The following is a 24,797-nucleotide window of genomic DNA, read 5'->3' on the forward strand; positions in this document are numbered from 1 at the left end:
ATGCAAGGAGTATAGCGAATAAGGCAGATGAGCTAAGAGCACAGGCAGACACTTGGGAGTATGACATTATAGCCATTACACAAACATGGCTGAAAGAGGGCCAGGTTTGGCAGATTAATATTCCTGGCTACAGGATTTTTAGACAAGATAGAGAGGGGGGTAAAAAGAAGGGGGGGAGGGGGGAGGGGAAGTTTGCGGTACTGATTAAAGAAACTATTACAGCGGTGAGGAGGGATGATATGTTAGAGGGATTAATAAGTGAAGCCATATGGGTCGAATTGAAAAATAAAAAAGGGGCGATCACACTGCTGGGCGTGTATTATAGGCCCCCAAAAGTGGAAGGGAGATAGAGGAGCAAATATGTTGGCAAATTGCTGTGAAGTCTAAAAACCATAGGGTAGCAATAGTAGAGGATTTTAACTATCCAAATATTGATTGGGACAAATTTAGTGTGAAGGGTATAGTAGAGAGGGTGTGGAATTCTTGAAATGCATTCAAGAGAACTTTTTTAGTCAGTATGTAGCAAGCCCAACACGAGAGGGGGCGGTCTTGGATTTAGCTTTGGGGAATGAAGCTGGGCAAGTTGAAGGGTTATTAGTGGGGGAGCATTTGGGTGCCAGTGATCATAATTCAGTCAGATTCAAGTTGGTTATGGATAAGGACAAGAATAGGCCTGGAATAAAAGTTCCGAATTGGGGAAAAGCTAATTTTGCTAAGTTTTAAGGAGTGATTTGGCCATAGTGGACTGGAAACAGCTACTTGTGGGTAAATCAGTGTTGGAACAGTGGGAGGCATTCAAGGAGGAGATCCGAAAGGTTCAGGCCAAACATGTGCCCTTAAAGAAAAAAGCTGGGAAAAATAATTCTAGAGCCCCCTGGATGTTTAGGGACTTACAGGGGAGGATTAAGAAAAAAAGGGACACATTTTAACGGCTAAATACTTTAGAATCTTTAGAGGAATATGGAAAGATAAGAGGTAAAATTAAAAAGGATATTAGGTATGCTAACAGAGAGCAAAAGAAATTCTTGGCCAGTAAAATTAAGGAAAACCCTAAGATGTTCTATAAATATATTAAGAGTAAGACGGTAACTAAGGAAAGGGTAGCATCGTGCCTGTAAGCACTCTGGTAATGACTCCATGAGGTAAAGTATTGTACTTGAACTGTGGTGACCTTAGTCCATTTATTGCAGCTCCTGAGTGAGGGTACAGCATGGTGAGCTCTCTTTTATACCTGGTTACCTGTACTGTACAGGTGACCCCTCGGTCTCCACCAGTTGCATCCTCTGGTGATACAAGAATGGTGTATACAGTGTGAAGGTACATCCAGTAGTCTTATGTAGCTGTACATTGTGTACAGGGAGTATACTTATATTATACATACACAACATCACTCTCCCCCAAGTCTTGTGCCACTGCTCTTTGCATTGTGCGCTCTTGCCCTAGACTTGAGTGCCCAAAGCCCTTGCTTTGGCTAGGCTCTCTCCCTGTTGACCCCCAAGTCCTTATTGCCACAACATTGGGAAATGGTCAGTAGTGGACGGTTTGAGGTTGCAGTGGGGGTTGAGCGGTTTTGGGTGTGATCCATGTGTGTCCATGGCTACATAGATCCATTTCCCGCCCCCCCCCCCCCCCCCACACCCCCGCCCCCATACATAGACAATGTGAGTGGCTCAACACCTGCATATGCATACATGTACAGAAAGAACAAAAAACATAGGATTAATTACATCACTGTTTGGGTTCTGCAGTAGTGGAACAAGTACATTTTACAGGTAAGGTACATACGTGGTATCACAGTCTTGCCCCTGGGTTGTTTAGGTGCAGGTGGGTGAGGACGCTAGTTCCAGAGTGACCGGACTATGTCCAGGTTGTCTGATGGCAGCGCTGCGCCCCCTGCCAGCTGGGTGAGCTCAGATCGCTCACCTGGCTGAGTCTCAGGGCCTTTGCCATTGCCTAGTGGTGGGCAGAGCCACAGGAGTGTGTGGCCTCCCTGTCCTCTGAGGGCTGCGGTGTCTCTTTGCTGCTCTTCAGCGATGGTGGGAGCTTGGTCATCCCAGGTCCCATTGGGAAAGCTGGAGGATGCTAGCCTCTTGCTCCCAGTACGGGCCCTGGTGGCCAGAGAGGTAGAGCCGATCAGGGGCAGGGTACCAGTAGTGGTGCCTTTGCCGTCCACTGACCGCTGGCCCTGCAGTTGGTATGCTCCCTCTGTGTGGCCACACTCCCTGGGGCATCACATTGATCCTGGAGGCGCAGGCTACATGATCGGGTAGCCCGCTGGACCTGGGTGCTTCTGACGGGAGGTTGCCCTTAGTTTTGTCGGCATGCATGTAGAACCATCGCACATCATTACTTCATTTACTCTCACAATACATTGGTTCCGACCGCAATCGCCCGACTTATTATAGTTAGTTATATCTACAAACTTGAATTTGTCAGTTACAGTTACATCACTTACATATGTATCACCGGCATCGCTGTATAAAGAGTGGAACTATCCCTTTAATTGTGATGGGTTGCCGGTCTCCTTTAAGAGGGCCTTGCAATATTTACCCCAATCCGGTTCGCTGCTTGGCATCACGTGTTGCTCCATCAACGTTGCCCCTTGTGGTCTTGCTTCTGCCATCTTTACTTCAGGAGCTTCACCTCGTGGTTCGGGCGCCATCTTCCTTCTCTCCACAAGGTAGGCCACGGTGATCCTTTTTTCTCCAAGTTCTGCCATGGAAGCAGGGAAGTTGCCTTCAGCGCGATTTTCTTTTTCCGGAGACCTGCCACTGGAGCCTGGAAGGTGAGGTCGGGTCGTTTCGGCTGGATCATCTCGCAGTCAAGTTGAGCGGCTGGTTTTTCAGGTGTTGTGCTGGATCCAACTTCAGGGCCACGGAGGACGTCGATCGCCGGAGGCTGGAGGTTTTCCCAGCTCCAACGGATCATTTTCATCCATCTTCTTCCCAACATCGTTGGACCATCACCAGCAACGATCCACAAAGGTAACTCGTGCACCGCGCAGTCATGGGACACCTGGACATTCACGCTGCCAACGACTGGGACAGTGTCGTTTGTGTAGGTGAGCAGCTTCACTTGGGTCGGGATCATTTTAGGTCGTTCGATTGGATTGTCCCAGAGTTTCTCAAAGGCCGCCTGATTCATCAGTGACTGGCTCGCCCCTGTGTCCACCTTCATCGTGACTGGAACACCGTTGATTTTGACTTCCATTTTCAACGGGGAACTCTCGGCGGTGCAGGTAAACACTCCGTACACCTCATCGTGGGGCTGAGCTGCCTCATAGAACTCTCTTCATCGTCGCTGGAGTCCGGATGATCAGCCAACTGTTCATCAACTCGGTGAGTACAATTTCTCTTGCACATTCGCTAGAGGTGGCCCTTCGTGTTACAGCCTTTGCATGTATAGTCTTTGTAGCGGCACTGGTGGGACCTGTGATTTCCTCCACAGCGCCAGCATGGGGTTAGCCGGTTGGCTCCATGTGGCGGACTCAGGGTTGCGGCACTCGGGATTCTGTTCTCTCTTCCCGGAGAGAGAATGCTTTCAGCAGCCTTGCCTCTAAAAGGCGCCATTCGGTTCACAGTACTTGCCGGGTTAGAGACATGGGGGTGAGTCATCCGCTTGGAATCACAGGCCGAGATCATGAAGGGTGTCTGGAGAACATCACGAGGACATGAGTAAGCTTCAGCTATCACGCAGTCTCCTGGTACCTGGGGGGGGGGGGGGGGGGATACATCCCCAGGGCCTGATGGTCTGCAACCAAGGGCTGTGCGGCTCTTTGTCGTCCGGCGCGGATACAATGGCCTGAAATGGCCTCCTTCTGCGCTGTAAATTTCTATGTTTCTATTTCCTGCATGAAATTAGTTAATACTTTTTGCTATTTAGGGTTGTGGCGATGACTTGCAGAAATGCAACTTGCAAATCTACTAAAAGGAATGGGTATGGACTAAATACATATTCAAATATCTAAGGGGAAAAACATGACTGAGCTGCAAAGGAATGAGATATATCAAAGTGTTGCAGCAGTATGGATAAACATGACATAAGGAAGAAATATTTAAAATCGCATAAATAAATAACTTCCTTATTTCACAGAACAAGGTCGATGGCGCAAACAAGACGAACTTGTCATGGAGAATCCTTGCTTCAACCTCTGGAACTCCGTCCTCTCACCCTCCGCCTCCCTCCTGACCAATAGGCCTGTACTCCCTCGATTATAGAAGATTAAGGGGTGATCTAACTGAGGTGTTTAAGTTGATTAAAGAATTCGATAGGGTAGATAGAGAGAAACTATTTCCTCTGGTGGGGGGAGTCCAGAACAAGGGGGCATCACCTTAAAATTAGAGCCAGGCCGTTCAGGGGTGATGTCAGGAAGCACTTCTTCACACAAAGGGTAGTGGGAATCTGCAACTCTCCCGCCCACCCCCACCCCCACCCCACCAAAAGCTGTTGAGGCTGGGGGTCAATTGCAAATTTCAGAACTAAAATATTTTTGTTAGGCAAGGGTATTGAGACATATGGAATCAAGGCGGGTAGATGATCTAACTGACTGGCAGAACAAGTACAATTTCAGCCAATATGAACAAGATCATTTGAATGAAGTAACTTTGAAATAAAAAGATTAGACTGTAGTCCGAGTTCAGTGGGGAGGGGAATCGATCATTACAATAGAGCTCTGAGGCAGGTTATTTAACTATACAACCCTTCATCCCAAAACCTTATTGCTGTGGGGAGACAGCATACACAAGTATCTGAATTTCCCTTTACCAAGTATATCTGGTTAGAATAGAAGTCAGTGGGGAAGTGGAAAAATGGGAAAGCAAAAAAATCCAGAGCATGAGAAACATTAGTAACAAATTAGTTGGGGTGGGGAAAAAAGGTCAGAGAGAGAAAGAAAAAAAGAGAGAGAAAGAAAAAAAGAGAAAGAAAAAGAGAGACAGCACCAGTGAGGATTCCGAACGAGCGAGAGTCGAGAGAGAGAGCGAGGTCCCCGGGAGAGCATGGGCATGAGAGAGTTTGTATATTTTCCTTATATTGGGGGGAAAAAAGTTCAATTAGTTACCGCCTCATATCTCTTAGATGCGCCCATACATAGAAAATAGGTGCAGGAGTAGGCCATTCCGCCCTTCGAGCCTGCACCGCCATTCAATGAGTTCATGGCTGAACATGCAACTTCAGTACCCCATTCCTGCTTTCTCGCCATACCCCTTGATCCCCCTAGTAGTAAGGACTACATCTAACTCCTTTTTTAATATATTTAGTAAATTGGCCTCAACAACTTTCTGTGGTAGAGAATTCCACAGGTTCACCACTCTCTGGGTGAAGAAGTTTCTCCTCAGCTCGGTCCTAAATGGCTTACCCCTTATCCTTAGACTGTGATTCCTGGTTCTGGACTTCCCCAACATTGGGAACATTCTTCCTGCATCTAACCTGTCTAACCCCGTCAGAATTCTAAAGGTACCCTCTCATTCTTCTGAACTCCAGTGAATACAAGCCCAGTCTTTCTTGATAGGTCAGTCCCGCCATCCTGGGAATCAGTCTGGTGAACCTTCGCTGCACTCCCTCAATAGCAAGAATGTCCTTCCTCAGGTTAGGAGACCAAAACTGTACACAATACTCCAGGTGTGGCCTCACCAAGGCCCTGTACAACTGTAGTAAGACCTCCCTGCCCCTGTACTCAAATCCTCTCGCTATGAAGGCCAACATGCCATTTGCTTTCTTAACCGCCTGCTGTACCTGCATGCCAACCTTCAATGACTGATGTACCATGACACCCAGGTCTCGTTGCACCTCCCCTTTTCCTAATCTGTCACCATTCAGATAATAGTCTGTCTCTCTGTTTTTACCACCAAAGTGAATAACCTCACATTTATCCACATTATACTTCATCTGCCATGCATTTGCCCACTCACCTAACCTATCCAAGTCACTCTGCAGCCTCATAGCATCCCCCTCGCAGCTCCAACTGCCACCCAACTTAGTGTCATCCGCAAATTTGGAGATACTACAGTTAATCCCCTCATCTAAATCATTAATGTATAATGTAAACAGCTGGGGCCCCAGCACAGAACCTTGCGGTACTCCACTAATCACTGCCTGCCATTCTGAAAAGTACGCATTTACTCCTACTCTTTGCTTCCTGTCTGTCAACCAGTTCTCAATCTACGTCAGCACACTACCCCCAATCCCATGTGCTTTAACTTTGCACATTAATCTCTTGTGTGGGACCTTGTCGAAAGCCTTCTGAAAGTCCAAATACACATCAACTGGTTCTCCCTTGTCCACTCTACTGGAAACATCCTCAAAAAATTCCAGAAGATTTGTCAAGCATGATTTCCCTTTCACAAATCCATGCTGACTTGGACCTATCAGGTCACCTCTTTCCAAATGCGCTGCTATGACAGCCTTAATAATTGATTCCATCATTTTACCCACTACCGATGTCAGGCTGACCAGTCTATAATTCCCTGTTTTCTCTCTCCCTCCTTTTTAAAAAAGTGGGGTTACATTGGATCAGTTCCTATGGAGTGGAGGGTAGCCAGAGTCTATGGAATGTTGGAAAATGACTGTCAATGCACCCGCTATTTCCAAGGCCACCTCCTTAAGTACTCTGGGATACAGTCCATCAGGCCCTGGGGATTTATCAGCCTTCAATTTCCCCAACACAATTTTCCGACGAATAAGGATTTCTTACTAGACCCTCTGACCCCTTTTATATCCGGAAGGTTGTTTGTGTCCTCCTCAGTGAATACCGAACCAAAGTACTTGTTCAATTGTTCTGCCATTTCTTTGTTCCCAGTTATGACTTCCCCTGATTCTGACTGCAGGAGACCTACGTTTGTCTTTACTAACCTTTTCCCCTTTACATATCTATAGAAGCTTTTGCAGTCCATTTTAATGTTCCCTGCAAGCTTCCTCTCGTACTCTATTTTCCCTGCCCTAATCAAACCCTTTGTCCTCCTCTGCTGAGTTCTAAATTTCTCCCAGTCCCTGGGCTCGCTGCTATTTCTGGCCAATTTGTATACCACTTCCTTGGCTTTAATACTATCCCTGATTTCCCTTGATAGCCACGGTTGAGCCACCTTCCCTTTTTTATTTTTACACCAGACATGGATGTACAATTGTTGTAGTTCATCCATGTGGTCTCTAAATGTCTGCCACTGCCCATCCACTGTCAACCCCTTAAGTATCATTCGCCAATCTATCCTAGCCAATTCACGCCTCATACCTTCAAAGTTACCCTTCTTTAAGTTCAGGACCATGGTCTCTGAATTAACTGTTTCATTCTCCATCCTAATGTAGAATTCCACCATATTATGGTCACTCTTCCCCAAGGGGCCTCGCATAACGAGATTGCTAATTAATCCTCTCTCATTACCCAATACCCAGTCTAAGATGGCCTCCCCCCTAGTTGGTTCCTCGACATATTGGTCTAGAAAACCATTCCTTATGCACTCCAGGAAATCCTCCTCCACCGTATTGTTTCCAATTTGGTTAGCTCAATCTATATGCATAATAAAGTCATCCATGATAACTGCTGCACCTTTATTGCACGCACCCCTAATTTCTTGTTTGATGCCCTCCCCAACATCACTACTACTGTTTGGAGGTCTGTACACAACTCCCACTGGCGTTTTCTGCCCTTTGGTATTCCGTAGCTCCACCTATACCGATTCCACATCATCCAAGCTAATGTCTTTCCTTACAATTGCATTAATTTCCTCTTTAATCAGCAACGCCACCCCGCCTCTTTTTCCTTTCTGTCTATCCTTCCTAAATGTTGAATACCCCTGGATGTTGAGTTCCCAGCCTTGGTCACCCTGGAGCCATGTCTCTGTGATGCCAACCACATCGTATCCGTTAACTGCTATCTGCACAGTTAATTCGTCCACCTTATTCCGAATACTCCTTGCATTGAGGCACAGAGCCTTCAGGCTTGTCTTTTTAACACACTTTGACCCTTTAGAATTTTGCTGTACAGTGGCCCTTTTTGTTTTTTGCCTTGGGTTTCTCTGCCCTCCACTTTTACTCATCTCCTTTCTGTCTTTTGCTTCTGCCTCCATTTTGTTTCCCTCTGTCTCCCTGCATTGGTTCCCATCCCCCTGTCCTATTAGTTTAACTCCTCCCCAAAAAGCACTAGCAAACACTCCCCCTAGGGCATTGGTTCCGGTCCTGCCCAGGTGCAGACCGTCTGGTTTGTACTGGTCCCACCTCCCCCAGAACCGGTTCCAATACCCCAGGAATTTGAATCCCTTCCTGCTGCACCACTGCTCAAGCCACGTATTCATCTGAGCTATCCTGCGATTCCTACTCTGACTAGCACGTGGCACTGGTAGCAATCCTGAGGTCCTACTTTTTAATTTAGCTCCTGGCTGCTTAAATTCGTCTCGTACAATGAATTGCTTTGAAATGCAGTCACTGTCCTGTAACTGAACAGTATCCAAAAGTTCAACATCGTCCTGAAGTATTGTAGTTATTCAAATCCATCAATTTTGTTTAAGCATTCATTTAAAATGCAACATGCTAATTACACCTAAGTACGGGCGTGACATTTGCATTCCATAGCCACGCAGCTCAGTCACCTCAAAACCAATTCAGTCCAAAGGCATCATGCCAAACATTCAGACTGGGACCGCGCTCTGCAAATTGCATTATCCAGGCACACCCAGTTGGCGAAATACACTAAAACCCAGCTCATGAAAGTACCTATGTTTGAAAAAAAAATGAAAAATGCACTTCACCTCGTTTCCAATTGCTCTCACTTTATCCAATGCATCAAGGAAATACTTCTCTGCAGTCTTCCAGCTGAAACACAATTATTTAAGCTAACTTCAGCAAAGAATGCAACAGACAAATTAAGAGACAACCATGAATTCAGAAAGAAAAACAGAATGCTGGAAATCTCAGCGGGTCAGGCAGCAACTGTGGACTCTTCGTCAGAACTGGCGAATGTTCGAAAAGAGCACATTTTGAAGCACTGAAAGGGGGAGGGAAGAAAGAACAAAAGAGAAGGCCTGTGATAGGATGGAAGGCAGGACAGATTAGAGACACAAAAAGGATGATGGTCCAAATTGAAATGGTAATGACAGAAGTTAGAAAAAGGTTAATCTGGATAGGGTGTGACTGCTGGAATAATGACCAGTTGCCATTTGGAGACAGAAAAAAAACATAAGATGCCTGGGGGAGGGCGGGGGCGGGGGAGCCAAAGATGGACAGAGGTTATGCTCGGAAATTGCTGAACTCTATGGTGAGTCCAGAAGGCTGTAAAGTGCCAAAACGAAAGATGAGGTGCTGTTCCTTGAGCTTGCGTTGTGCTTCATTGGAACAGTGCAGAAGTACGAGGATAGAGATATCAGAGTGGGAATGGAGTGGAGAATTAAAGTGACAGGTGACTGGAAGCTCAGGGTCACATCTTAGGTTACGGACTGAACGGAGGTGTTCAACAAAGTGGTCACCCAATCTACGCTTGGTCTCCCCAATGTAGAGACCACATCGTGAGCAGCGAATACAGTATACTAAATTGAAAGTACAAGTAAATCACTGTTACACCTGGAAGGAGTATTTGGGGCCCTGGATAGTGGGAAGGGAGAAGGTAAAAGAGCAGGTGTTGCATCTCCTGCACTTGCACGGGAAGGTGTCGTGGGAAGGGGAGGGGGTGCTGAGAGTGACTGCAGAATGGACCAGGATGTCGCAGAGGGAACGCTGAGAGGGGAGGAGAGGGGAAGATACGATTGATGGTGGGATCACGCTGGAGGTGGTGGAAACAACGGAGGATGATCCGTTGAACATGGGAGCTGGTGGGGTGAAAGGTGAGGACAAGGGGAACCCTATCATGGTTCTGATAGGGAGGGGAAGGGATGAGCGCGGAGGTGCGGGAAATAGAACAGACACTGTCGAGGGCCATGTTAACTACGGCGGAGGAGAATCCTGGGTTGAGGAAAACAGAACCTCTGCCATAACAAATCTACTTGTCTGTATCTTATTTCTGAAAATGGTTCCTGTATTCCTCAGTTTGCTTCCTGTTGTCTTGTGTCACATTTTTTATGCCAAACTTTCCCCCCATTATAGAAGCATAGAAATTTACAGCACAGAAGGAGGCCATTTCGGCCCATCGTGTCCACGCCGGCCGAGCAAGAGCTGTCCGGCCTAATCCCACTTTTCAGTTCTTGGTCCGTAGCCCTGTAGATTATAGCACCTTAAGTGCACATCCAAGCATTCTTTTTTAATGTGGTGAGGCTTTCTGCCTCTACCTTTCAGGCAGTTAGTTCCAGACCCCCACCACCTTCTGGGTGAAGATATTTCCCCTCATATCTCCACTAAATCACCCCCCAATTACTTTAAATCTATGCCCTCTGGTTGTTCACCCCTCTGCCAAGGGAAATAGGTCCTTTCTATCCACTCTATCCAGGCCCCTCATAATTTTATGCACTCCTCTGTTCCAAAGAAAACAGATCCAGCATCTCCAATCTTTCCTCAGCCAAAACTCTCCAGTCCAGGCAACTTTCTTATAAATCTTCTCTGTACCCTTTCCAGTGCAATCACATCTTTGCTGTAATGTGGTGACCAGAACTGCACACAGTGCTCCAGCTGCAGCCTAACCAGTGTTTTATACAGTACAAGCCTTTGCTCTTGTATTCCATGCCTCGGCTAATAAAGGCAAGTATTCCATACACCTTCTTAACCATCTTAGCTACCTTCAGGGATCTGTGGACCTGCACTCCATGGTCCCTTTTATTCCTCTACACTTTTCAGTGTTATACCATTTAATGAGTATTCCCTTTCCTTGTTAGATATCCCTAGATGCATGACCTCACACTTATCCGGATTGAATTCCATTTGCCACTGTTCTGCCCACCCGACCAATACATTGATATCTTCCTGCAGTCCACAGCTTTCATCTTCATGATCACCACACAGCCTATTTTAGTGTTGTCTGCAAACTTCTTAATCATACCCCCAACATTCATATCCAAGTCATTGATATATACCACAAAAAGCAAGGGACCCAGCACTGAGCTCTGTGGAACCCCACTGGATACTGCCTTCCAGTCACAAAAACATCCATCAACCATTACCCTTTGCTTCCTGCCTCGGAGCCAATTTTGGATTCAATTAGCCACTTTGCCCTGGATCCCACGGGCTATTACTTCAGTGACCAGTTTGGCATGTGGGACCTGATCAAAAGCTTTGCTAAAATCCATGCAGGCTACATCTTACGCACTATCCTCCTAGTTACCGCCTCGAAAAATTCAATCAAGTTCGTTAGACATGATCTTCCCTTAACAAATCCATGCTGACTGTCCTTGATTAATCCATGTCTTTCCAAATGAAGATTTACCCTGTCCCTCAGGACTTTTTCCAATAATTTTCCCACAACCGAGGTTAGGCTGACTGGCCTGTAATTACTCGGTCTGTCCCTTTATCCCTTTTTAAACAAAGCAACGACATTAACAGTCCTCCAGTCCTCTGGCACCAGAGAGAAGTGGAAAATGATGGTCAGAGCCTCTGCTATTTCCTCTTTTGCTTCTCTTAACAACCTGGATACATTTCATCCGGGCCTGGGGATTTATCTACTTTCAAAGCTGCTAAGCCCCTTAATACTTCCTCTCTGACTATGTTTATCTCGTCTAATATTTCATACTCCTCCTCATTGTAAAGTCTGCATCGCCCCTATCTTGTGAAAACAGATGCAAAGTATTCATTAAGAATGATACCCACGTCTTCTGCCTCCACACTCAGACTTCCTTTATGGTCTCGAATAGGACCTACTTTTTCTCTAGTTATCCTCTTGCCCTTAATGTATTTATAAAACATCTTTGGGTTTTCCCTGATTTTACTTGTCAACATTCTTTCATGCTCTTTCTTTGCTTTGCTGATGATTATGATTGCTAATGTCCACACTTTATGTGCTTTAAAATTCTCACCCTTGTTTTCAAATCCCTCCCTATCTCTGAAATCTCCTCCAGCCCTACAACCCCCTCCCAGAGATATCCATGCTCCTCTAATTCTGGCCTCTTGAGCATCCCTGATTTTATTCGCTCCACCATTGGCTGCTGTGCCTTCAGCTGCCTGGGCCCTAAGCTCTGGAATTCCCTCCCTCTCTCCACATTTAAGTTGCTCCTTAAAACCTACCTCTTTGACCAAACTTTTGGTCATCTGACCTCATTTCTCCTTTTTTTGCCTTATAACACTCCCTTGAAGTGCCTTAGGACGTTTTACTATGTTAAAGGTGCCATATAATTATTGCAGTAAACTTGTACAGAAGGAATTGCATTTGCATCTGCTGTTTCCCTACATGTTGATTTCCTAACAGTTGTCTCAACGATGCTAGAGAGGTGCCAAGATGAAGCATGGCCCCAAAGGGAGGGATTGATGAGAAACCGGAGGGATGGTGATCTTGGATGTATCTCAGGTACCTCTTGGCAGCTTACTTTTGAGCAGTGTTGATACAGAAGCTTGCTAAACTTCCTTCTGACATTTAGTACAGTGCGTGAGATTATCAAGGGAGTAGATAGAAAACACACATCGTCACCTTCAAGGGTGCGGTTGGACATCCTGTACAGGCAGTGCTTTGTGTATTGGATATTGTTAATCTTACCCTGTGTTATATTATATAAGTATATGATCTCCCCTCCAATTAAAGTCCCTTGTGCATACCCAGATTTTCATCGATCCACCATCCTTTGGCGGCCTGGGCCCTAAGCTCTGGAATTCCCTCCCTGAACCTCTCCACCCTCCTTTAAGACCCTCCTTAAAATCTACCTCTGACCAAGCTTTTGATCACTTTCCCTACTATCTCCTCAGTGTCAAATTTTGTTTGATAATGCTCCTGTGAAGCTCCTTGGGACATTTTACGACGTTATAGGTGCTGTATAAATACAAATTGTTATTCTTGTTGTCAGGCTGTAAATACAAAATCTGGTCACTGGGTGGCTCTATGCTAATTTTCATAGAACGAAGGAGGCCATTCAGCCCAGCAAAGAGGCTCTTTGAAAGAGCTATCCAATTAGTTCCACTCCCCCCTGCTCTTTCCCTATAGTCCGGAATTTTTCTTTTCAAGTATTCAAAAGCACTTTATATTTCAGAAAACAAGCAATGCCTTCTCCTCATGACACTTCAAGCTCCTTCTGTTTATATTGGAAAGCCTGTTGCTTTAAGACTTAAAGAAGTATTAAAGACTGTTAAACCTTAACTCCCTAAGGTGTCCAACATACATCTCTCCAGGATGCCCAACACAGCCAACGCTTTTTATTTCTTCTAATACATGCTCATATAATGAGGTAGACTGTTTATACAGTATAATTCTAGTCCATAGGTGCTGAATTATGTTTTAACTTTCACCCGCCATTCCAAAGGTAGATGTCCCCTTTTCAATGTCAGCATTATATCGCATCATATACACCGTCAGTCATTTAATGTTAGTGTTTTAAACTACAGAAGTCTTGTCTAAGTTTAACTTGATATCATGACACAAAGAATATCATAATCCATTGTACAGAACACTACAGTTCATCATATCATCGAGTAATCATGGACTTAAAAGAATTCTCCAGCTCTTTTTACAATTCTGCATCTTGTGGATATTCTTGCTTAGTATCATTTCCCACTAACTTTGTTATTCCAATTTCATTGTGATCGCCACCCTGAATTTTAAAAATCCAAACTCTATGTCCCTCTTTACTTTAATTCAATCCCTCTGGATTGGTACCAGTGCATTTAACTTTATATTGTCTCATTAAAAATGCCAGTTTTGCAATGGAGTATGTCGGTGTCTTTATTAAAAGTTGTCTCACTCTCCTGAGCCACATTAACCATTTCATGTTGTGCTGTTCACCTCACCCTATCAGCATATCCTTCTATTCCTTTCTCCCTCATGTGTTTATCCAGCTTCCCCTTAAATGCATCTATGCTATTCACCTCAACCACTCCCTGTGGTAGCGAGTTCCACATTCTCACCACTCTCTGGGTAAAGAAGTTTCTTCTGAATTCCCTATTGGATTTATTAGTGACTATCTTGTATCTACGGACTCTCGTTTTGGATTCCCCAACACGTCTGTGCCCTGGTTCTGTTTTTCCCAGCCTTTAATCCTGCTTCACCTGAAAACTACACTTGGTCTCACCTCTCTATGTACAACACTACAGGAACTTGACCAGGTTTTCTGTTCAAGTACCAATAAAACTACTGTCCATTACCACTATATAGTTATCTAGCAGTTTGTTCTTATTATATCATGAAATCATACAGCACAGAGGAAAGCCATTCAGCCCATTGTGCCTGTGCCGGCTCTTTGAGAGTTATCCAATTCGTCTCACTCTCCCTTGCTCTTTCCCCATAGCCCTCAACCGATGCGCCTTCAAGAAACTGGCAGAGGTTCTGACCATCATTTTCCAATCCTCCCTGGCTATGGGAGTTGTGCCGAAGGATTGGAGAACTGCTAATGTTGTTCCATTGTTTAAAAAGGAGGAAGGGATAAACCGAACAATTACAGGTCAGTTAATTCAATCTCGGTAGTGAGCAAATTACTGGAATTAATTCTGAGGGACAGTATAAACCTTTATTTAGAAATATACCAATTAATCAAGGACAGTTAGCATAGATTTGTTCAGGAAAGATCATGTCTGACTAACTTGATTCCGTTCTTTGAGGTGGTAACAAGGAGGGTCGATGAGGGCAGTGTGTTTGATGTAGTCTACATAGATTTTAGAAAGGCTTTTGGCAAGGTCCCACATAGCAGGCTGATCAAGAAAGTAAATGCCTATGGGATCCAAGGGAGAGTGGCAAATTGGATCCAAAATTGGCTCAGAGACAGGAAGCAAAGTGTAATGGTTGAGGAGAGTTTTTACGACAGGAAGGCTGTTTCTAGTGGGGTACCACAGGGTTCAGTACTCGGTCCCTTACTTTTTGTAGTATACATTAATGATTTAGATTTAAATGTAGGGGGCATGATAAAGAAATATGCAGATGATACAAAATTGGCCGTGTGGTTGACAATGAGGAGGAAAGTTTTAGACTGCAGGAAGATATCGATGAACTGGTCAGTTGGGCAGAGAAGTGGCAAATGGAATTCAATCTGGAAAAGTGTGAGGTAATGCATTTGGGGAGGGACAACAAGACAAGGGAATACACAATAAATGAGAGGATACTGAAAGGTGTGGAGGAACAGAGGAACCTTGGAATATATGTCCACAGATTCTTAAAGGTAGCAGGACAGGTCAATAAGGTAGTTAAAAAGACACACAGAATACTTTCCTTTATTAGCTGAGGTATGGAATACAAGATCAGGGGAGTTATGCGAGAACTGTTTGCAACACTAGTTAGGCCACAGCTCGAGTACTGCGTGCAGTTCTGGTCACCACATTACAAGAAAGATGTGATTGCACTAAAAAGGGTGCAGATGATATTTACGAGGATGTTGCCACGACTGGAAAACTTTAGCTATGAGAAAAGATTGGATAGGCTGAGGTTATTTTCCTTGGAACAGAGGAGGTTGAGGGGAAAACTTATTGAGGTGCATAAAATTATGAAGGACCTGGATAGAGTGGATAGAAAGGACCTATTTCCCTTAGCAGAGGTATCAATAACCAGGGGGCATAGATTTAAAGTATTGGGGGTGATTTCGAGGAGATATGAGGGGAAATGTCATCACCCAGGGGAGAGAGCGGGGTACAAACAGGGTGTGGGGGGGGGGGAGAAAAGAGGCAAATGGGGGCGAGGCCCCGGGGAGGGCCGGGCGAGGAGGGACCCGAGGGCTGGGGGGAGGAGGGTGAGGGCGGGGCAAGGGCACGAGAGAGTGTAAATGAAGAAAAGTGACAGGCAGAACGAAAAGGGGCCATTTGACACTTAGTGTCTATGCTGGTGTCTGGATCTGTCTACTCCAAGTCCATTTCTCTGAGAAAGCATTTGTTCTAAAAAATTTCTTGTATGGAAGTTAATTACTCACCAAAATTCACACATTTTCTCAATTTATGAAGTCCAAATTTCTGAAGGAATTCAATTAGTGAAGCATGATTTGCTGCGTAATTTATAAGATGGCGATGTGCATGTACGTTGAGAAGTTTTAACCTACTTACTCTGCATTTTGGAAAGCCACTACTCCCATCTCATGAAGTACGAAAGGGTCCTCAGGTGCCGTGCTCAAGGCCTGACTGAAAAACCTCTCTGCAAGTTTGGAATTGTTGGTCAGTCCGTACTCAAGCCCAATATACAGCATTGGTAAATGACACCTGCGGGCAACAGAATGAAAAACCTCTAACTGCAGCCCTTGTTCAGTGGTATAAATAAAATCAGAATCAGTGAATACAACAGGCATTATAGACACTGCACAGAAATACCTGCAGACCAAACCTTGCTTTGTTCACACAAAGACTAACCAACAGTTTTATGGAATGAAGTTGAACTTGTCAATTCTCTTTTTAAGACAAATGCTTACTGTAATCAACTGGTTTAACACCCATGACATCGGCAGAAAAAGGGTGGAGGAACTATGTAAAAGATTAAAGACAAGGATCTCAGAGCTAGTAATCTCTGGATTACTCACAGTGCTACATGCTAGTGAATCGAGAAACAGGAAGGGAGTGCAGGTGAATGCCTGGCTGGAGAAGTGGTGCAGGAGGGAGGGCTTCAGATTTCTGGGGCACGACCAGTTCTGGGGAAGGGGGGGACCTGTACCAGATGTGTTGCACCTGAACAGGGCTGGGACCAATCTCCTTGCAGGGAGGTTAACTGATGCTGTGAGGAGGGTTTAAACTAATTTGCCAGGGCAGGTGGGGATACCAGGACAAAGCAGCAGAGAAGAGAGGCGTGGTGCATAGAAGACTAGGAGGGACAAACACCAACAAAACAGATTACAGTCAAAAACCAGGCAGAATACAGAAAGGGCCAGGGGAAATTGAAAAGAAATATAAGAAGGGCAAAGAGAGAGTATGAGAAAGGATTAACGAGTAACACAAAAAGGAATCCAAAAATCTTTTATAAATATAGAAAAAGTAAAAAGATAGTTAAAGGAATGGTGGGGCCGATAAGGGATTAAAAGGAAATCTTCTTGGAGGCAGAAGGCATGACTGGGGGTACTGAATGAAAGAGGATGAACTTAATGTCAGAGGGATAAAAATAGATAGAAAGGAGGTGCTAAATAGGTTAACATCTTTCAAAGTTAACAAGTCACCCGGTCCAGATGGGATGCATCCCAGATTGTTGAGGGAAGCAAGAGCGGAGATAGAAGAAGCTCTGCCGCAAACTTTTAATCTTCCTTGGATACGGAGCCAGAAGACTGGAGGGCTGCAAATGTTACACCTCTGTTCAAAAAAGGAGAGGGGGATAAACCTGGCAATTACAGGCCAATCAGTCTAATACCAGTGGTGGGAAAACTACTAGAGATCACTGTCAAGGACAAAATTAATTCTCACTTGGAGAAGAATGGGTTCTTAAGGGATAGCCAGCACGGATTTATTAAAGGCAAATCATGTCTGATTAGCCTGATTGAGTTCTTTGATGAAGTAACAGAGACAGTTGATGAAAGTAGTACAGTAGATGTATATATAAACATTCAAAAGGCATTTGATAAAGTACCACATAACAGACTTATTTGGGAAATAGAAGCACTTGGTATTAAAGGGAAGTTGATAACTTGGGTAAGTCATTCACTAAGGGATAGGAGGCAGAGAGTAGTGGTGAACGGATATTTTTCCCGACTGGAGAGAGGTATGCAGAGGGGTCCCCCAGGGGTCGGCATTGGGACCATTGCTTTTCTTGTTGTATATAAATGATCTGGTATAGGGAGTACAATTTTGAAGTTTGTGGATGATACAAAACTTGGCAATGTAGTAATAGTGAGCAGGATAGCAGCAGACTTCAGGAGGACATGGACAGACTGGTGAAATGGGCAGACACATGGCAGATTCTAATTAATGCAGATGTGTGTGAAGTGATGCACTTTAGGAGAAACAATATGGAGAAGAGGTGTAATCTAAATAGGGCTATTTTGAGGGGGAGCAAGAGCAGAGGGACCTGGGGGTCCATATTCACAAATCTTTGAAGGTGGCAGGGTAAGTTGATAAGGCAGCTAAGAAAGCGTATGGGATACTTAGCTTTGTGATTAGGGGCACTGAATACAAAAATAAGGAAATTATACTAAACCTTTATAAAACACTGGTTAGGCCTCAGCTGGAGTATTGTGGCCAATTCTGGGTACCACACTTTGTGAAGGATGTCACGACCTTGGAGAGGGCGAAACCAGGGATGAGGGACTTCATATATGTGGAGAGATTAGAGAAGCTGGGATCGCTCTCCTTACAGCAGAGAAGGTTAAGGGGTGACCTAATATGAGGTATTGAAAACCATGAGGGATTTTGATAGAGTAAGTAGGGAGTAACTTTTTCCTCTGGCAAGTGGGTTGGTAATCAGAGATCATAGATTTAAAATAATTGGCAAAAGAACAAGAGGGGAAAGGAAGAAAATAAATTTCACACCAACGGTTATGATGATCTGGAATGCGCTGCCTGAAAGGGTGGTGGAATCAGATTCCATAGGAACTTTCAAAAGAAATTGGACACGTAATTTGCAGGGCTATAGGGAAAAGCAGGGGTCAGGGACTAAATTGGATAGCTCTTTCAAAGAGCTCGCACAGGCGTGATGGGCCGAATGATCTCCTACTGCGCTGTAAGATTCAGTGATTCTAAGTCACTTACTTTTAAACATTCTGAGCAAATACTTTAAAATATAGACGGGTACTACAGGGAGTAACTGGGTGTGTAACTGCAAGGAAATTATATATTCCAGGGCTTGAGACGACAACAAACTTGCTTGTCTATAGAGCCTCATCACATTTTGGAAAGTCCCCAAGCACTTTACAATGAATGGATTACTTTTTTAGCGCAGTCATGGTTGTTATGCAGGCACATGCATCAGCCAATCGGCTCATAGCAAGGTGTCACAATCAGCAAGTGGATCAATAACTAGCTAATCTGCTGTTGATGGTGCTGGTTGAGGGAGGAATGTTGCCAAACAGGATACTGCAAGGACTCCCAGCTCTTCGGTGAATGGTTGTCAGGAGATATTTGACATTTGAACAGGTAGACTGAGCCTCAGTTCCACACCGAATCCGAAAGACGGCACCTCAGACAGTGCAGCATCTCAGTATGGCACCGAAGCATCAGCCTAGATTCTATGCTCAAAATCCGAGAATGGGACCTGTAGGAGAATGACTTCTGACTCGGAGGAGAGTGTGCTACCAACTGAGCCAAGCTGACACTGGTTGGAAGGTTGGAAATGGGGTGGTAGTTAGAGAAAATAGAAGTGTGAGGAGTAGGGTTTTTTTTTTTAAAAGGGGTGTTGACATCAGTTTTGAAGACCATGTTGGCAGATCATGCCAGCAAGCAAGGTTTCAAACTAAGTACTTGATGGCAAAAACCAACAATGCTGTTTGTTTGATATCCAAAGGTTTGATGGAGATCACCAGTGAGGTGAACAATCATTTAGCTTGCATTAAAAGATTTACTGACATTTGCACATTCCAGTGGAGAGCCAACACCTACCCTTTCATTAGCTGTGCTGCTGTAAAGTAAGCAGCCATGGCCTGGTCATGTTCACCTTCCACTGCAAAAGAATGGCCATAGGCAATCCACGCTGGCCCATAGGTTCGCTCAAGGGTGGTCGCTTTACTGAAAGGTTAAAACAACATCAATTAGAAAAACAAGCCAACAGAATCCTTCCCAATTAACAGGGATTGCTGTGTAGATCAGAAGTGAAACTAGGGTTTAGATAAGGGTATACATTTATCAACAGATGAACAGAGGTTAGAAGAATATATTTTTTGTAAATATAAAAGGTTAGAGAAGTGGGACAGCTCTTCAGAGAGCCAGCACAGAACTAGCCTCCTTCTGCTCTGTACAATTCCATGACGCAATTAAGTTCAAACCATCAATAGCTTCAAGTCATTGCATGTCCCATATGTGGAACAGGAGTGAGACATTCAGCCCCTCGAGCCTGCTCCACCATTCAATTAGATCATGGCTGATGGGATTTATTGCCCATCTCCATTTGCCCTCGAGAAGGTGGTGGTGAGCCGCCACCACCTGGAGACAATCCGATAGTTTCATGGTAGTATTTTTATTTTAAATTCCAGATTTATTTAATTAACTGAATTTAAATTCCCCAACTGCTGTGGTGGAATTTGAACTCAAAAGTTGGTTTGCTATCAAAACCAGTGATGCCAATAACTTGGGAGATGCATGTAGTGTATCCAGAGTTTGTTACTGTGCTTTTGTAGCATCACTTCAGTTAGCGTTACTGCTTTTTGAAAAGGTCTATTCTGTTAGAATGCTCCAGCCCCCACGTGCCATAAATAACAAGCATAGAAAAGTGATCATGTGAAGTAACGTTAATTTTTTTTGAAACATCATAAATTTCAAAAAAAGTTTTCGTCTTCACTTTTGAATAGTGCAGTGTGTGATCTGTATGTGTCGTACGCTTGATTAGACCGAAGCCATGTATTCAAAAACATCAGCAGGGTGAGTAATTGGGGAAATACCAGGCAGTCTGGGGCCTGTTGTTGGACAGTCACTCACCACAAACTACCCCCCTCTTGGCAGCACCCACTGGGCACGAGTGGTACCAACCCCAAACAAGTTAACCACCAGTATTAGGTAGGACTCCCTCCTCACTGTCCGCAACCCTAACTAACCCAGAACCCAAGGGCAAACAAACTGCCTCAGCCCACCTCCTACTCTGCATTGCCTGAAGTCATTGCGTATCCCATGTATTGAACACAGGAACAGGAGAAGGCTTTTCAGCCTCTCGAGCCCCTTCCACCATTCAATTAGATCATGGGCGATTGGTACCTTAACTCCATCAACCCGCCTTGTTCCATAACCCTTAATGCCCTTGCCCAACAAAAATCTATCAGTCTCCGTTTTGAAATCATCAATTGACCCCCAACCTCAACAGCTTTTTGGGGAGAGTTCCAGATTTCCACTACCCTTTGTGTGAAAAAGTGCTTCCTGACAACACCCCTGAATGGCCTGGCTCTAATAAGATTACGAGAATGAACACGCTCAATGGAATATACTTGCGTGTATACCTAAATATACAATATCATAAAATATTTCGATGAATGTACCCAGATTTAAAAATTCTCATCCTCGTTTTTGAATCCCTCCATGGCCTTGCCCCTCATTTCTAATCTCCTCTAGCCCCATCATCCCCCTAGATCTTTGCACTCCAACAATTCTGGCCTTTTGAACATGATTTTAAATTGCTCCACCACTGGTGGCCGTGCCTTCATCTGCCAAGGTCCCAAGCTCTGGAATTCCCTCTTTAAACTTCTCCGCCTCTCTCTCCTCCTTTAAGACGCTTCTAAGAACCTACGTCTTTGACCAAGCTTTTGGCCATCTGTCCTAATATCTCCTTATATGGCTCAGTGTTAAATTTCAGTTTTCTGATAACACTCCTGTGCAGCCTCTTGGGATGTTTTATTCCGTTAAAGGCGCTATATAAATACAAGTTGTTGTTGTTACGCTTAAGTGCACAATGGAATATCAGTAAAGTGCAAACATTAATACAAAATTAATAACGAGAACAAAAATAAATTTGCAAATAGCTTCAGTAATCTACCCAATAACCCAGGTAACGCTGGTAACATTCTCACCTGAGATATCTCCTGGCATGTTCGTTTTTGTGGCCGACCATGAGGTAATAACAGCCCACAGCAAACCAAGACACCTGTGTGTGAATCAGTACCAGGAAAATTAGTGTTTTATATTAAAGACACTGGAACTGAAATTTCTTTACCCAGAGAGTGGTGAGCATGTGGAACTTGCTACCACAGGGAGTGGTTGAGGTGAATAGTGTAGATGCATTTAAGGGGAAGCGAGATAAGCACGAGGGAGAAAGGAATAGAACGATATGTCGTTGGGGTGAGAGGGTTGCGAATCTTTGGGATTCTTTGCCCCAGAGGGCTGGGGATGCTGAGTCTCTGAATATATTCAAGGCTGCGATAGATTTTTGGTGTCTAGGGGAATCAAAGGATAGGGAGATTGGGCGGGAAAGTGGAGTTGAGGTCGATGATCAGCCATGATCTTATTGAATGGCGGAGCAGGCTCAAGGGGCCGTATGGCCGATTCCTGCTCCTATTTGTTATGTTCTTATGGAGAGGGCGAGATGGAGATGGATGGGAGGAGGCTCGTGTGGAGCATAAACACCGGCACGGACCTGCTGGGCCGAATGGCCTGTTTCTGTGCTGTAAAATTCAATGTAATTCTATGTAACTGAAAACACTGCAACGTGATTGCACAAAGTTCAGCCAGTGGTAAAATGAGCCACAGGGGAGATGAGCCCCAGATTTAATCCCTGGTCTGTGCTCAGTTGGCTGATTGCTGCTCGGCTGGTGACAGGGGCTCAACCGACCTCAGTCCTCATAGATTAGGAGGGGAAAATCAACCGGGTAACATTCCCTCCACCCCACCGAGCTATCCTTCCCTCCCCCCTCCCCCCCAATCACCGCCCAGCCGAGCTATCCTTCCCCACCTTCCCCTCTCCCCCCAATCACCGCCCAGCCGAGCTATCCTTTCTCCCCCCCCCACCACAATCACCGCCCAGCCGAGCTATCTTCCCCCTCCCAATCACCGCGCAGTGGCCCCCTGTGGGAGTGCACGTTTGCTGACATCAAGGAAGGGCAGGTTGTGGCTCATCTGTGGTCAGATAGCTTACTGACATTATCAAGTCTCTCATAAATTAATGATAGTTTTTGAAACCATATCCCAGCAGTCAGTGGCTTCAGGAGAGATGAGACGATATCAAATGGAAATAAATATCAGCGACTACAGCTACTTACTGGATTATTGGGGTATAAATCCACCAACTTGTGCGCAAGGTAGAACAGTTCTGAAAATTGTAAAGAAAAATGTTTAAAATGTTAAATATATGCAAATATTATTTTATAACCAAAAAATCGACACAGAGACGCGCACACAGAGAGAGAGAGACGCGCACACAGAGAGAGAGAGACGCGCACACAGAGAGACGCGCACACAGAGAGAGAGACGCGCACACAGAGAGAGAGACGCGCACACAGAGAGAGAGACGCGCACACAGAGAGAGAGACGCGCACACAGAGAGAGAGACGCGCACAGAGAGAGAGAGACGCACACGCACAGAGAGACGCGCGCACACGCACAGAGAGACGCGCGCACACGCACAGAGAGACGCGCGCACACGCACAGAGAGACGCGCACACGCACAGAGACGCGCACACGCACAGAGACGCGCACACGCACAGAGACGCGCACACGCACAGAGACACGCACACACACAGAGACACGCACACACACAGAGACACGCACACACACAGAGACACGCACACACACAGAGACACGCACACACACAGAGACACGCACACACACAGAGACACGCACACACACAGAGAGACACGCACACACACAGAGAGACACGCACACACACAGAGAGACACGCACACACACAGAGAGACACGCACACACACAGAGAGACACGCACACACACAGAGACACGCACACACACAGAGAGACACGCACACACACAGAGAGACACGCACACACACAGAGAGACACGCACACACACAGAGAGACACGCACACACACAGAGAGACACGCACACACACAGAGAGACACGCACACACACAGAGAGACACGCACACACACAGAGACACGCACACACACAGAGACACGCACACACACAGAGACACGCACACACACAGAGACACGCACACACACAGAGACACGCACACACACAGAGACACGCACACACACAGAGACACGCACACACACAGAGACACGCACACACACAGAGACACGCACACACACAGAGACACGCACACACACAGAGACACGCACACACACAGAGACACGCACACACACAGAGACACGCACACACAGAGACACGCACACACACAGAGACACGCACACACACAGAGACACGCACACACACAGAGACACGCACACACACAGAGACACGCACACACAGAGACACGCACACACAGAGACACGCACACACAGAGACACGCACACACAGAGACACGCACACACAGAGACACGCACACACACAGAGACACGCACACACACAGAGACACGCACACACACAGAGACACGCACACACACAGAGACACGCACACACACACAGAGACACGCACACACAGAGACACGCACACACAGAGACACGCACACACAGAGACACGCACACACACAGAGACACGCACACACAGAGAGACACGCACACACAGAGAGACACGCACACACAGAGAGACACGCACAGAGAGACACGCACACAGAGAGACACGCACACAGAGAGACACGCACACAGAGAGACACGCACACAGAGAGACACGCACACAGAGAGACACGCACACAGAGAGACACGCACACAGAGAGACACGCACACAGAGAGACACGCACACAGAGAGACACGCACACAGAGAGACACGCACACAGAGAGACACGCACACAGAGAGACACGCACACAGAGAGACACGCACACAGAGAGACACGCACACAGAGAGACACGCACACACAGAGAGACACGCACACACAGAGAGACACGCACACACAGAGAGACACGCACACACAGAGAGACACGCACACACAGAGAGACACGCACACACAGAGAGACACGCACACACAGAGAGACACGCACACACAGAGAGACACGCACACACAGAGAGACACGCACACACAGAGAGACACGCACACACAGAGAGACACGCACACACACAGAGAGACACGCACACACACAGAGAGACACGCACACACACAGAGAGACACGCACACACAGA

The 24,797-nt window shown here is 45.7% G+C and overlaps 1 protein-coding gene across 1 annotated transcript in view; it reads right to left on the reverse strand.

Moving 5' to 3' along the window:
- Window positions 1-24,797, reverse strand: part of cdc16 (cell division cycle 16 homolog (S. cerevisiae)) — a 76,849-nt gene that overhangs the window by 16,517 nt on the left and 35,535 nt on the right. Inside the window, exons 10-14 of the mRNA XM_070891792.1 lie at window positions 22,827-22,876; window positions 21,642-21,715; window positions 19,531-19,656; window positions 16,069-16,221; window positions 8,739-8,802 (exon numbers count right to left, since the gene is read on the reverse strand). Coding sequence (XP_070747893.1) covers window positions 8,739-8,802; window positions 16,069-16,221; window positions 19,531-19,656; window positions 21,642-21,715; window positions 22,827-22,876 — 467 coding nt within the window. The remainder of the gene's footprint in view (window positions 1-8,738; window positions 8,803-16,068; window positions 16,222-19,530; window positions 19,657-21,641; window positions 21,716-22,826; window positions 22,877-24,797) is intronic.

The sequence above is a fragment of the Pristiophorus japonicus genome, chromosome 10 (assembly GCF_044704955.1).
Source record: "Pristiophorus japonicus isolate sPriJap1 chromosome 10, sPriJap1.hap1, whole genome shotgun sequence".
Classification (NCBI taxonomy): Eukaryota; Metazoa; Chordata; class Chondrichthyes; family Pristiophoridae; genus Pristiophorus; species Pristiophorus japonicus.